The sequence below is a fragment of the Homarus americanus genome, unplaced genomic scaffold, assembly GCF_018991925.1.
Source record: "Homarus americanus isolate GMGI-L3 unplaced genomic scaffold, GMGI_Hamer_2.0 scaffold24260, whole genome shotgun sequence".
NCBI classification, from domain to species: Eukaryota; Metazoa; Arthropoda; class Malacostraca; order Decapoda; family Nephropidae; genus Homarus; species Homarus americanus.
This window is the reverse complement of record NW_024721079.1, coordinates 7475942-7489134: the sequence shown is the minus strand read 5'-3', so window position 1 is coordinate 7489134 and position 13193 is coordinate 7475942. Positions and strand designations below refer to the sequence as shown.

Genomic DNA, 13193 nt, shown 5'->3' with positions numbered 1-13193 from the left:
GCTTGTTTATATGCCATTTTCTGTTTGAGCCGGTACCTGATGGGACTGAACAAGCACTGGGCAGACAAAAATATAATGAAATCCACGCGCAGCAGTCCGTGACCCTTGCTTCGAAGGAGTAAAACAAATTAAATTGTTTTGCTGGGTTAATTCGTAGACCGGAATGTGATAATTGAGGTGTATTGTGGACTGTTTCAGTGGTTATTGGTAGTCTTTTTGTGTCATAATCTTGGTTTAGAAACAGTGCATAATCTGCTTCAAGGGTGGAAAGGTGAATTTACCTTTCTCGGGGGCTTCCGTTTACCTTCGCCCAGGCTGTGTAGAAGTGTCAGAGGTTTTTGAGTAGTAAACTCGTCTCTCCATAACTGTACCCATTCTACCCTTCAACCTGCCTCTATAGAGAACTTCACCTCTTATCGATGTTTGAAAATCCACTTGATCGACCTTGCTCTTCTTGCTTGTTGTTAGGACAGTACTACACACACTGAAACTAGCAAACATGTTATTTGAGATGTAAACAGATTCGTACTAACATGGAGCTTGAGACAACCCTGCCCCCCCCCCCCTCCCCATTTTACTGGAGATGAGACTACTTTTAACGAGCTCACCAAGGTGCGACGCAAAAGTTTACTGGCTAAATGAGTTTAAAATACACAGACTAGGTGTATTCTTGCATATTCAGGGGAAATGCTGTGACTGAACTAACACTGAAACCTGACTGTACCAGGTGCTTTTTTATATGCCTAGGTTGGGGAAATGCTATGAATGAACGAACCTTTCGAAGTTGGAATTTAAACTTGCTACGCACTTGCCTCCGAGGCTCCTCCCACATTATTGACATCCGTTGTTGCGTCACTACACGGTCGCTGGCACTGTGATCTCTGCGCGTGTCACTGTTCCGTACCAAGTTTATATTTCGCAAAATGTGCCCACAATGTTATAAGTCGGCTGTATCGGCTGTTGAATTTATGTTCAGGCCTTCGTCATTCTGGTTTCCGTGTGATAACTGCAGTTGTATCACGGAGTCGCACTTTAGAGAAAGTGTTATTGATGCCATAAGTTAGTTGACATTATGTGTTCAGTTTTAGGTTATATTTTGAAATGTCGGTAAATTTCAAGAGATGAAGCATCTTTTCCTCATGTGGGCTGTTGTGTGAAGACAAGAATTACATGTACTGCAAAGAGCGATACAGTAGTAGACATGGTCTGTATTTGTCTTGTTTTTTTTGTTGGGTACTGGTGTTGCCCAGGTAACCAAGTTTTTCTTCTCACACGTCATAGTTTTTTTTTTTTTTACGGTGCTTGGAATCCTGCCATATCTATTAGAGGTACGATGTCAAGCAGACCGCCCTTCTTATTTATTATGAGTTATTTATTATTTGTCTGAACCAGCGTGTATATATATATATATATATATATATATATATATATATATATATATATATATATATATATATATATATATATATATATCTTTTTCCTGTAATGTGCGGTAATATGAGAGTATTGGGAGCCTTACACTGATGAAAATATAAGGTGGATATAGGGACACTTCTTGTGGATGTAGTTCAAGGACAATCATGAGTAACTTATCACATCCCACTGTTGTCATGACCTAAGATATATACACTTATACAGTATATGACAGTGTAAATAATGCGTCCATCTCCACGACCCCCTGACGGAGACACGATGATCCTCCCCATACTGGCCAGATATTTTGTAAATAATATTGATTATGTGTTGAAGGAATATCCTTCCTTCCTTAGGCTTTAGTAAGCCCCTTTAAAATATTTATACTGTATATACTTGTCACACTTGCCAGATGCTTCTGGTGTCATTGTACAGGGGTACCTAGTGACAGCACTAGGATCCCTCTTCCTTTATCAAGGAATAAACAATTGAAATTGAATTGAATTGCGTCCATCTACTGCTGCCATATGTAATCACTCCTTGGTACTCCCATTAAAACAACATTTATAAGCTCGTAGCCGAATTCATACTTTTCCATTGTTTTTGGTTTATACAATAAATATATCCATATTCAGAGAATGGGAGAACGATCATGATGTCTTACACACTAGTACTGTAACGTGTAGTTTGGATCTGCATTCAATTATTTTTTCTTAGATATTATTATCAACTATTCACCCATTGGTCATAAGGTCCAATACTCCTTTTTCCTATTTCTGAGTTGCTCCGCGGCAAGCTAGGTGCACATGCACTTGGAGATTACAGTATGTTTGCACCATATTGTATTGGACAAGAAGTGTTCATACAGTCACTATTTTCTTCCTAAACTAGTGGAAAGATGACAGTAATGATAAAGTGTTTATGGTCTTGAGTGCTTGTGAAGGGGGTTGTTGGTGGTGGTGTATCACGTGCACAACAGCTGATCACCGTGAGCGAGCGGGGTCGAACGTCCTTGTCGCCTTTCAGGCTCTCCACCAGTTAAGTTGAGTCATTTCCTATCTAGATCCTCATTCTAACGTAACAGCCACTATTCTTGTGACCTATTTTCTAGAATTCATAATTTTTTAATGCTGATACGTGACAATAGTGTTTTGGAATAAATAAGGTTGATAATACTTGATTAGATAGTCGGTCGGCAGTTACTGCATCGATAAATTCTTATTTTCATAAAGCTCAAAATTCCAATGGTATTTTTTCCCTCCTATGACTAGCTAGGCAGGGGCTTGTGTGTGTGGTAGAAAAAAAACCCAGTCAGCCAGTACTCCGGTATGTACTGTATAATCAACTTGTCTGCCAATTTTCAACTTAACTCACTTTTTAATAAGTGTGTTTAGTACATGGATGAATAATGTGCTTGTGGCAGAATGATTCAGCTGTAGGTAATGAAGTTCCTCAGCACTATGATTTTGTATACCTTTCCACAATTTCACTTGCAAACCAATTTTTTTTTAATTATTGGTTTTCATTGATATATTAATTGAAATAGTGTACTCCTTTAAATACTGTAGATCTAAAAATTCCTATTACATGATACGTACTGTGTTAGACAGGATATTTGTTCAATCTGTCCTGTTTTACCATGCATATGTATTGTAATTATTTCTTCAATTGGGTTTTATGTATCCTAACTACTGTTCTATGACTTGTTGTGAGGTAAAAACTATGCAAATATAGTACAGTACTGTATATACTGTACTGTAGTTTGGGTTCTTTGAGGCATATTAGTTTTTCATCATTCTGTATTTTTGTATATCTATCTGTAAAGACTACATGAATTGTGGGTATCGTCAGCAATTTTTATTTAATCGTGTGTTTTCTTTGTTCAGGCTTCACTGCGTGCACAGCCACCAATCCAATCTGGTTCATCAAAACTCGCCTGCAGCTGGACAACAGTATTTATGGCAGTAGTACCTCAGCACTTCAGTGTATACGTCGTACTTACCGTCAACAGGTATGTTGTGCATCATGAATGGCACTCGACATAAGAAAAACCATATGCAGCTGTACAGCTTTTTTCCTGAGTGACTGAGTTTGGGTCTTGACCCTAAAGGTATGAGGTGTGACTACTTAAAATAGTTAGGAAGTAAGACTTTAAGAGAATAATTTTTCTCCTGAGCTGCCTTCAGGAAAAAAAACACAAGTGAGCCTCTTGATTTATAAATAAAATGTGGGAGGAAATCAAACAAGCATTTTCTATGACTCATTTTTTCCTTGGAAGGTCAGTAAGAGGTAAAGGTGTTACGGGGGAAGAGATTCATCTTGTGGGGTTTCAGTCTAACAATAGACAATTAGAGACTTAAGCTTCTGGGTCATGGTAGTGCCTACTTAAATTCTGATTTAAGAAGGCAGGTGTTCCTTTTAACCCACTGGTCCATAGTCGGTGGAGGTTATTGAAGACTAAGCTTTGTTTAGCTTCTTTACCCATGGAAAAATATTTAAGTAGACTTAAGTTACTTTGTGTTCCATCATGGATATGCACCAGTCAGTGTAAGTCTAGGTATTTTGTTGGTGTTTGTCGAATTTAAAAGGTAGACTGCAGGCACTTTCCTGAACAATAGTAAATTTCAGGATCCTGCAAGGGTTCAGGGAGACCTGAACACCTGGTAGGTGGTGAAAGAGATCCACACCTTTGAAGGAAGATGTACTGCAGTTTTGTGTCCTTTAGACCTTCTTTTGTTGGGTTAACTTTAAACTGAGTCTTAAAGTCTTATCCAAGAGTGAGACTGCCAGTTGGGTAATATTAGTGTTTTGACCCAAAGGATATTTGTTTGTTGTTTTGCATGGATACCATCATTCACACTATCTAGATTAAAAAAAATGCATCAAAGAATGTAAAACTAGCACCAATTCTCAATTAACACTCAAGCTTGAGCTGTGACTATCACCTATTAGACCCTTTCTGATGGCCTGGGTTGAGAGATAGAAGACTCATATTAATAGTTTGATCATTGCCTGCTTGTAGATTTGATGGATGCTGTGTGTCACACTGTCTTATAAGATAGGCTTTTCCTGGATCAGTCCTTTATGTTTTTATTTTTATATATGTAAAGTATATACTGTACTGTAATGCAAAAAAAAAATTACATTCGTCCAAATGACCTTTGTTATACTGTAAAGTACTGTACTAGAGCTTGCAGCTCTGTCTTCTACAGTATTTATTGCTCCCCCAGTATCTACCATCTCTTGCTTACTCACTATCCTTCTCCCAGTCTTCTCCCCTTCCTAACTCCTCAGCCTTCTCCCATATCTCCTGTCTACTCAAGATAAAGTTGAAAATATATTATATACCGTAAATCACTTTAAACATTGTTGTGTCTGGAGAAATGCTGCACTCTTCATTGTACAGTACGTTTATGACATTGTCTTTGTAAGCATTCAGCACTATCTGCCCACAGGCAAGAAATTGGCCTTCATTTGACTATGCAGTGTTCAGTATAAATAAAAGATGACATAGAAAGGAAATCTCCGCAGTCCACTGACACACACACACACACACACACACACACACACAAAAGTCAGTGGTGCCAATATAGTCAGAGAGTTTGGGTGCCTGCCAGTCTGCATGCCTCTGAGGAGTGAATGTAGTGCCAAGTCTTCATGTTGTTTTTAACAAGAAATTCACAAACAAGTTCATGATCTAAAATTAGAAAAGTAAGATATGTTTTCATATCTTGTAAGCAGGCTTGCAATTAGATGAGAAAGGATAAATATTGATTTTTTTTAATAGATAAAAATGATACTTTATGCAAAATCTCCAGTGAAGAAAATTTGGATGGTACAGTTGCAGAAATGTGTTTCTACACCCCATTGTAACCCATGTCTCTAAACAGCAACGTTGCAGTAGTAGTATCACTGTGAATGAATGGGTATTGGTTGTTTAATGATTGGTGGATAGGTTTGCTATAGGTCATATAGGCCATTTGGAGACACGGGTTACCACGGGGGATAGGAACACAATTCCACAATTGTACCAGTAAGCTCCCACACACTGAATATATTTGTTTGACATACATGAGGATTGAAAATTATGTAAGAATTAATTTTGTCCAATTTTAAGTTGAACTGGTTTGCTTTGCAGGGTATTGGTGGGTTCTACCGGGGGATCACAGCATCATACTATGGCATCTCGGAAACTGTCATCCACTTCGTAATATACGAAGCCATCAAGGCAAAGCTCATTGCTGATAGGCAAGTTCATTAATGGTTTTCCTTGTAAAGTTAGATTGAGTAATGATCATAAGGCTACTAAAAATATATACGGTATGAACTTGGGTGTAATGATGAGCTGACAGAGATATAGAATTGTATTTAACCTTTCCAGGCAAGGTAATCCCAATAATCGGTCAACTCGGGACTTCCTGGAGTTCATGCTTGCAGGTGCAACGTCAAAAACAATAGCATCCTCCATCTGCTACCCACATGGTAAGTGTAAACTGTTTTATTAATGGATAAGTTAAAGTGAAAAATTAAGGATCAACTCCATCCCCCCTCCCCTACACACATACGCGCACAGTACAGGTGTATTTATTACTATTTAATAAATAATATTGTACAGAACACCTGGATAATCTGCAGATTTTTATTTTATGGTCCTTTATTATTCGCGGATGACACCCTGGATGTACCCAAGAATGTCTGCGGTTAATTTTAAAGTTCCGGCATTTTCGCGGCCGGGACAGGGAGTCATTCGTTCTAGAGACAGTAATTTCCTTTACCATGATTGCACTGATGAGGCATGCAGAACACCACATACAGTAAGTCCTCGCTTAACGTCGGGGTTACGTTCCTAAAAACGCGATGTTATACGAAAGAACGTTAAGCGGATAAATTTTCCCCATAAGAAATGCGTAGATAAAATACGAGAGTTACGTTCCTATATATACAGAAAATCATAGCCATTTCTATAGAAATTAGTGCATACATATACAACTACTAAGTTTGTATTGGTACTCAGTGATGGGCGGAGGTGGTAGAGCGAGTTTGTGGTGGGTAGTGAAGTGGAGGAGGCGGATGGTGGGAGGGGAGGAGTATGGAGGGATTGGAGGAGGAGGGCGGTGATTCACTGAGACTCTGCTGAGCCGAAAGAGCGTAGCGCGGCCAGACGAGAGAGGGTGATGCGCCGTAAAAAGTAGTCCGCGACGACACAAAACGACATTGTACAGTCACCCAAAAAAGTCCTGTCGCGAACCATGAACCCCGAGATTCAGACTCGTGAACCCGAAGCAGTAGACACTGATACATTATTCTGTCCATAAATGCTTCGGATTCAAGAGTCTGAATCTCGGGGTTCATGGTTCGCGACAGGACTTTTTTGGGTGACTGTACCAAGTCATCGGGACGTTAAATTAATTTTTTTTATCTAAAGATTAGCGACGCAGTACCGAAACAATGTTAAGTGCGCCGACGTTATACCAGGACTTACTGTATATCAGTTATCAAATCAAATATCAAGTTGAATATAGCCTTTCTCGGAATAAGGGTTGTCAAGCTTTTATAAACACCTAATTTCTTAAATTATATCAGTGGCATCTGACAAAGTATCTATTATAAATCATTTAATAATGGGTGCAAAAATACTTAGGGCAAAATAATATTAAGCTTTCAGTGTGAGCGACAGTAATTTAGAAATAAAGTACAGGTGCTTCTCTACTTAGGAACGAATTATGTTCCTGAGGCTTGTTTGTAAGTCCAACTTTACTCTTGTAGATACCAAACATATTGTATAAAATGAAATGAGTATGGCCATTTAGTACAGCTATACCCTTTAATACAGCCTTAAAACCTGGCTCACTCTTCTCCTCTTAGATAATGTTTGTTCTATCTGGAATTTTCTTCAAAATAATCCAGTCTCATCCACATTAAACACCTGTTCTGGCAGGTAACCCCCCTCAGTGATGATGTCTGTATCTCTGAAAGTGTGTAAGTTGAACGTTCTTAAGTAGAGGAGCACCTGTAATTAAAAAAGTGACAAGGCATCATGCAGAATGCTGGCCCTCTGTAAAGTTGTCAATGATCTTATTGCTGAACATTTAAATAATTAATAAATATTTTTATTTACCCGTATATGATCCGATTATTATTTCAAGTAAAATAGAAAACAGAATAACTTTCCCAAGTGAAAAAACTATAACTGAAAGTGGACTGTTGGGTTATTTAGAAATATTAAAAATAATAATGTGGACCAGTTTTGTCCAGCTGACAGAGAGCCGCCGCTGGTCTACATAGCCTCTCGACAAGTGAATGCAGTTTTCGAATTGCATGCATTTGTTCCCATTACATTTACAGAAACCTTATTAAATAGCCACTCTTAGGGAACAACAACTCTTAGGTAATATAATATCACTACATAACATAAGACTTCATGCTTATTAAGGGAAAAAGTATTTAATTTGACTAAAATGGCTCAAATTCCTTATGACCCAACACATTGAAGTTCATTTTAGCCCGTTATTGAAAAGATGGTTACGTCTATATGTCCATTGAGGGCATGCGGCTTATCCTTCTGCATGCATTGAGGGACACTGAGTCTCCTCGCCTTTCCTGAGTAAAAACTGTGAAGACTCTAAAATTAAATCTGTATTATTGAAGATACTATTTAAAAATATATTTTGCTTTCTACTAGTCATGCAATGCATTCATTAAGAATACACCACTGGTGTAGACACACACACACACACACACACACACACACAATGCATGCAGATAAATAATTATGGGAAAATCCTCTCACAATCAAAAACAAATGTAGTATTGAAAATGTTGAGTCTACCCTAAAGTCTACTCCATGCTTTATCAATAACAAAGCACAGAGTAGATTTTTTTTTTTTTTTTACAGAATTAACCCACCCGAGCACAATTCACTGACCCACATCGGGGGGGGGGGGATGTAATAATAATTCTTAGTAAATAAAATTCATAATAACAAAAACAAAATTTAAAATAAAATAATAATGATAACAACACTGTAATGATAATAATAATAAAGAACCATAAAGAAATACAAAAAAAAGTGAGAAATTATATATGTATGTTGTGTTGTCAATGGTAAGAGAAACAATTGAGACCCTGCAATTTGATGTAAATGAGGCAGAAAGTCAGATCAGCAACCTGAGAATTGGTCACAATTTTTAATGCCCGATGGCATTAGGGTCTACCATTAGACAACACATTATGCTTTCAATATCTTCCCAGGCGGTAGTACCTCCCTGTTTGGTAGCTGCTTACTACCTACAGAGGGTAGACTCAACATTTTTAATACTACATTTGTTTCTGATTATTTGTGAGAGGATTTTCCTATTATTACTTATTTGTATGTGTTTTGTGTGTCTAGCCACGCACACACACATACTGTATACAATACAGGTAAAAGAAACAATTGTCGTAAGGGCAAACACATAAAGGGAATATACATTTCTTTGTACACAAGTAAAAATTGACCCCCTCCCCTCTCCTGGTCAGCAAATGTTATTTGCGTATTTGGCGATTCGCGGCCATTTAGAGAACCTAACCCCCGCAAATTTGAAGGGTCTACTGCAGTGTATTTTCCATCACTTAATAAGTAATACAGTGAACCCTCGAAGATCTGGACTAAAAGGGGGTACCACCTGGTCGGAAGAGCAGATTGTCTGAATCTTCCAGTCAGTGTACTAAATGTATAAAAAGAACAATAAATAATCATATAAAACACACCAAATATACAGTCCATATTATCCTGACCACTGAGGTTAGTTATACATACTTTTTCCTGTGAAAAAGCCATAATTTTGAGCAACATATTACTGTACAGTACTCACTTTGTACTCAATGTACTACACTAAAGGACTAAAATTTTTATCTCTTGTGCAAACTATGTGATGTTTATACTCAAATTATTCACGATCTTGCAAGGATTCCAGCAATGTAAGTTATATTCTGCTAAGTTTAGTTTGTGATATTTTATAAGATAAAAACTAAGCCTAAAACTACCTTTACCCTGTTTTGGGAATGCTTCTTAGGGAGGCTTCTTAGCCCAGAACCGCCAATTTTTTTTCAAAAATCTTCAGAAATCCGGATTTACAGGGTCCGAATCTTCGAGGGTTCACTGTATTGTAGTGTACAGTATTATGCATCTCCATATACCCTGGTTTATTCATTAATCATTTGTCAAAGTGTACAGGGAGCCAAATTGAGCCAACATATAATGCTCAAAGGTAGTAAATAACATTTTTAGGAAGGTATCTTTATATCAAATACTATACAGTGTGTTATAGTGACCCCTGTTGTAAGCTGTTCAGCTGAAAGCTCTCACAGGAATGAATCTTGAGTAAATAACCTTCTGATACAGCTTATCCTTTTTCTTTCAAGTCACATTACAAATTACATACAGTATTGTATTTTTTTCTCTTGCTGCTGATGTAATAATCATGATGAACCATAAAAGGCCACGCATATGAGAACATTATAATTAATCAATAAATAAATAAACTTGAATGCCGCAACACCTGATTAGCCCCAGCTTACATACTCGTGTCTTAGTTCTCAGTAGGCCTATAGCAAATCTAATTAGACCACTGTACAGTATTCAGTAAATGTTCTTTATTTCATTTTTAAAAGATTTTTTTTTAACTAATCTTCCCCATTTCATACATTTTTTATAAAGTATTCCTGGTGACCAGAGCATCTCGGAGTCCAAAAAACCGAATTCCGATACTGTACCTATACAGTATATATGATGCGATGTGTGGACTCAAGTAATCTAAAAATATTTCATATTTGTATTCAACTTTCTCTCTGCAGAAGTAGCAAGAACACGGATGAGAGAAGAGGGCCGCAAGTATCGAGGCTTTTGGCAGACTCTTGGTCTTGTACTCCGTGAGGAAGGATGGGGTGGGCTGTACCGTGGACTGGCAACACAACTTGTCCGACAAATTCCCAATACTGCGATTGTGATGGCCACATACGAGGGAGTTGTGTATGTCCTCACAAGGTACATTTTTCTTTCTTGTACAAAATGTTTTATTTTTAATTAATATATATATATATATATATATATATATATATATATATATATATATATATATATATATATATATATATATATATATATATATATATATATATATATAATATATATATATTATATATATATTATATATAGATAGATAGATAGATAGATAGATAGATAGATAGATATGCCCTATGATGATTAACACCTCAATCTGTTTTTCTAAACAAACTAATTTTCTTTAGCCACAGATATCTATTTATAATTATAGGTGGAATACTGTACTCATATTTCCTATTATTTTACAGGCACTTCTGCGAACGTGACAGTGAATTCTATGAAGACGATGGCTATGATGATGACATGGATGACAACACAACAGAGTAATTTTAAAAATTCTGTAAAGGTGATGTTAATCTCTAGTGAAGTGACAGAAAAGATGTTTAAATGCAATTGGTAAATAATTGACTATTATGTGACCCATTGAAATTTGCCAAAGTCGATAACATATTGGAAAGTCACTTTCTGTGGTACCTAAGCTGCAACTACACATACCTTGTTAATGATAGGTGTATTACAGATTTTACTTCAGATGTTTTGATATTGATATTCTGTAGATAGGATGAAATAATTTACCATATTGAAGCTCCTACTTTGCATTGTCCCCCACAAAAAAGGTGTGATCCTAATTCACAGTACAGTAGTTGAATTTTTTCTATCAGTGCTCAATACAGGTAATTATTTCACCATTCGTTCTACTTTGTGTTACAGTAAGTAAACTGTTTGCAGAGTAATCCTTGACAGAGATACCAATTATACACCATTTTGTTTTAATGTCTTCCAGTACTTTAGATGGATTCTTTCCCCCTTTGTTTTTAACTAAAGCCATGCCAACTAAGGTGCTTACAAATTGTTCCTAGTGATGATGTTGAAATTTAAGTTATATATAAACAGTATATAGTATATATATATATAAAATTTCTTGTGATGTGCTCCATGTTACTTGTACTGGTGGCTGAAGATAACCAACTCCAAAACTTTTTTTTTTGTCTTGTGGTCTCTCCTCAAGTGTTGGAATTTCTGTAATCAACATCAGTTATAAAGAACATAAATTTAGTAGCAGTCACTTTATGGTTTTTTCTTCCAAGTTCACAGTAGTGCATTTTCAAGCAGGCATTCAGAAAACAGAAATTATGAAGGAGTGATTCTTATTCATCGGCAGTCTAGTGTCGAGATATTTATATGCAGTACCGCTCCTGAAAATATTTTGTGAATATGAACATTTACACAAAATTTAGCCAAAATAAGTGTTTCTAATTTGAAGTGGAACACAAGTTAGGATGTTTGCTCTAAGGATGAATCTTATCAGAGCTCCGTTTAAAGTAATGTACAGATAATGATACAATTTAATGAAATAATCATCACTCATAACTTATGCTGTAAATTGATAAGTCAGTTTTGCTTGCTGTCAAATAGGAATGGTTAGCTTGGCAAATAGTAAGTCCTAGTACAATAATAGTAATAAATAGGAGAGTTGTGGTCATATTAGTCACTGGAAATGTGATCACAACCATTAGTACTATTATGAATACTGAAAGAGGTTTGTCTATTGTTACCAGCTTTAGAAAGAGTTGCTTGAAATCTTGTAACTTTGCGGTGCTAGCTTTATGAACTCGGTACTGTATGTAAGAAGCTACCACTTTAAACTGCTGTCAGGAGTGCACTTATTAGTTTCTGACGTGTACAAGCTATCCTGTATTGATGACAGTTAAGTAAGCTTATTCTGTTGTGTAGATGAGATACTGTAGATCTAGTTATGTGCCTTTGAAGAAGACAATACAATACTGCTACCTAATAGTGTAAAAATCCATCTTTTCATATCAGAGATTGATATCATTTGCATTCAGCTGGTGTTACAAAATGTAATTATAATTTTTATACTGAAATCAAAGGTGAGCGGCAATAATTTGCCTTACCAGATCTAGTGGCAGTGTTAGAGCCATGTCAATACCCAATTACACCATTCTAGCAGGTATCACAAAAACAAGTTTGTGCAATGAATAATAGGACATTCAGCTTGGAGTAATTAATATTGTTTGTTTATCAACTTTCTTGGTTCTGTAATGTCAAGTAATTCTACAAGATCTTGTTTAATTTTATTTGGAGGTACAATAGTGCTATTCAATATTTTGATTTCTGAGGAAATGCCGAGTTGCTGCGTTCCCATTATTTATGGGTTTTCTTGTTCTTGTCTAGTCGCACACATTCAGAGATGTGGCTGTGAGTGTTACATTAGGTTTGGTTCTCATTTGAAAACTGCAGGGTTATGGAGTAGTCAATCTGATTATGGTTTGCTGATCTATATTCAGTTTGAATGTTCCTTGTAAGTGTGTTTGAAGTATTTTTTTCTAACTTGTGTGAATGATATTGCCTGTTTAGCTTTGGAGCAGTTTTCATTACTAGGTTTCATCTTCATTACAGTAAAAATTGTATCATTTAGGTTGTGAGGTTTCATTTTTTTTTTTTTTGGAAACCTTGTCTCTGAAAAAGTTCCATTACACACACACACACACATATATATATATACAGTCTGCGCGGAATGTTAGCTCGTGTGCTGAAAAAATATTGATATTTACGATTATGTTATATAAATAAAGTCATGTAACACTTACCACTTCAATTAATACTTTTTAGTGTTTCCTCTGCGCTTCAGACAGTCTTTTAGTCTTCGAGGAAC

At 36.4% G+C, this 13193-nt stretch overlaps 1 protein-coding gene across 1 annotated transcript in view; it reads left to right on the top strand.

Moving 5' to 3' along the window:
• The window catches only part of LOC121861514 (solute carrier family 25 member 36-like), a 45051-nt gene extending 32067 nt beyond the window's left edge, over window positions 1–12984 (top strand). Inside the window, exons 4-8 of the mRNA XM_042359324.1 lie at window positions 3300–3424; window positions 5552–5661; window positions 5795–5895; window positions 10249–10438; window positions 10765–12984. Of these exons, the coding sequence (XP_042215258.1) occupies window positions 3300–3424; window positions 5552–5661; window positions 5795–5895; window positions 10249–10438; window positions 10765–10843 (605 nt within the window). The 3' untranslated portion in view covers window positions 10844–12984. The remainder of the gene's footprint in view (window positions 1–3299; window positions 3425–5551; window positions 5662–5794; window positions 5896–10248; window positions 10439–10764) is intronic.
• The last annotated feature ends 209 nt before the right edge of the window (window positions 12985–13193 follow it).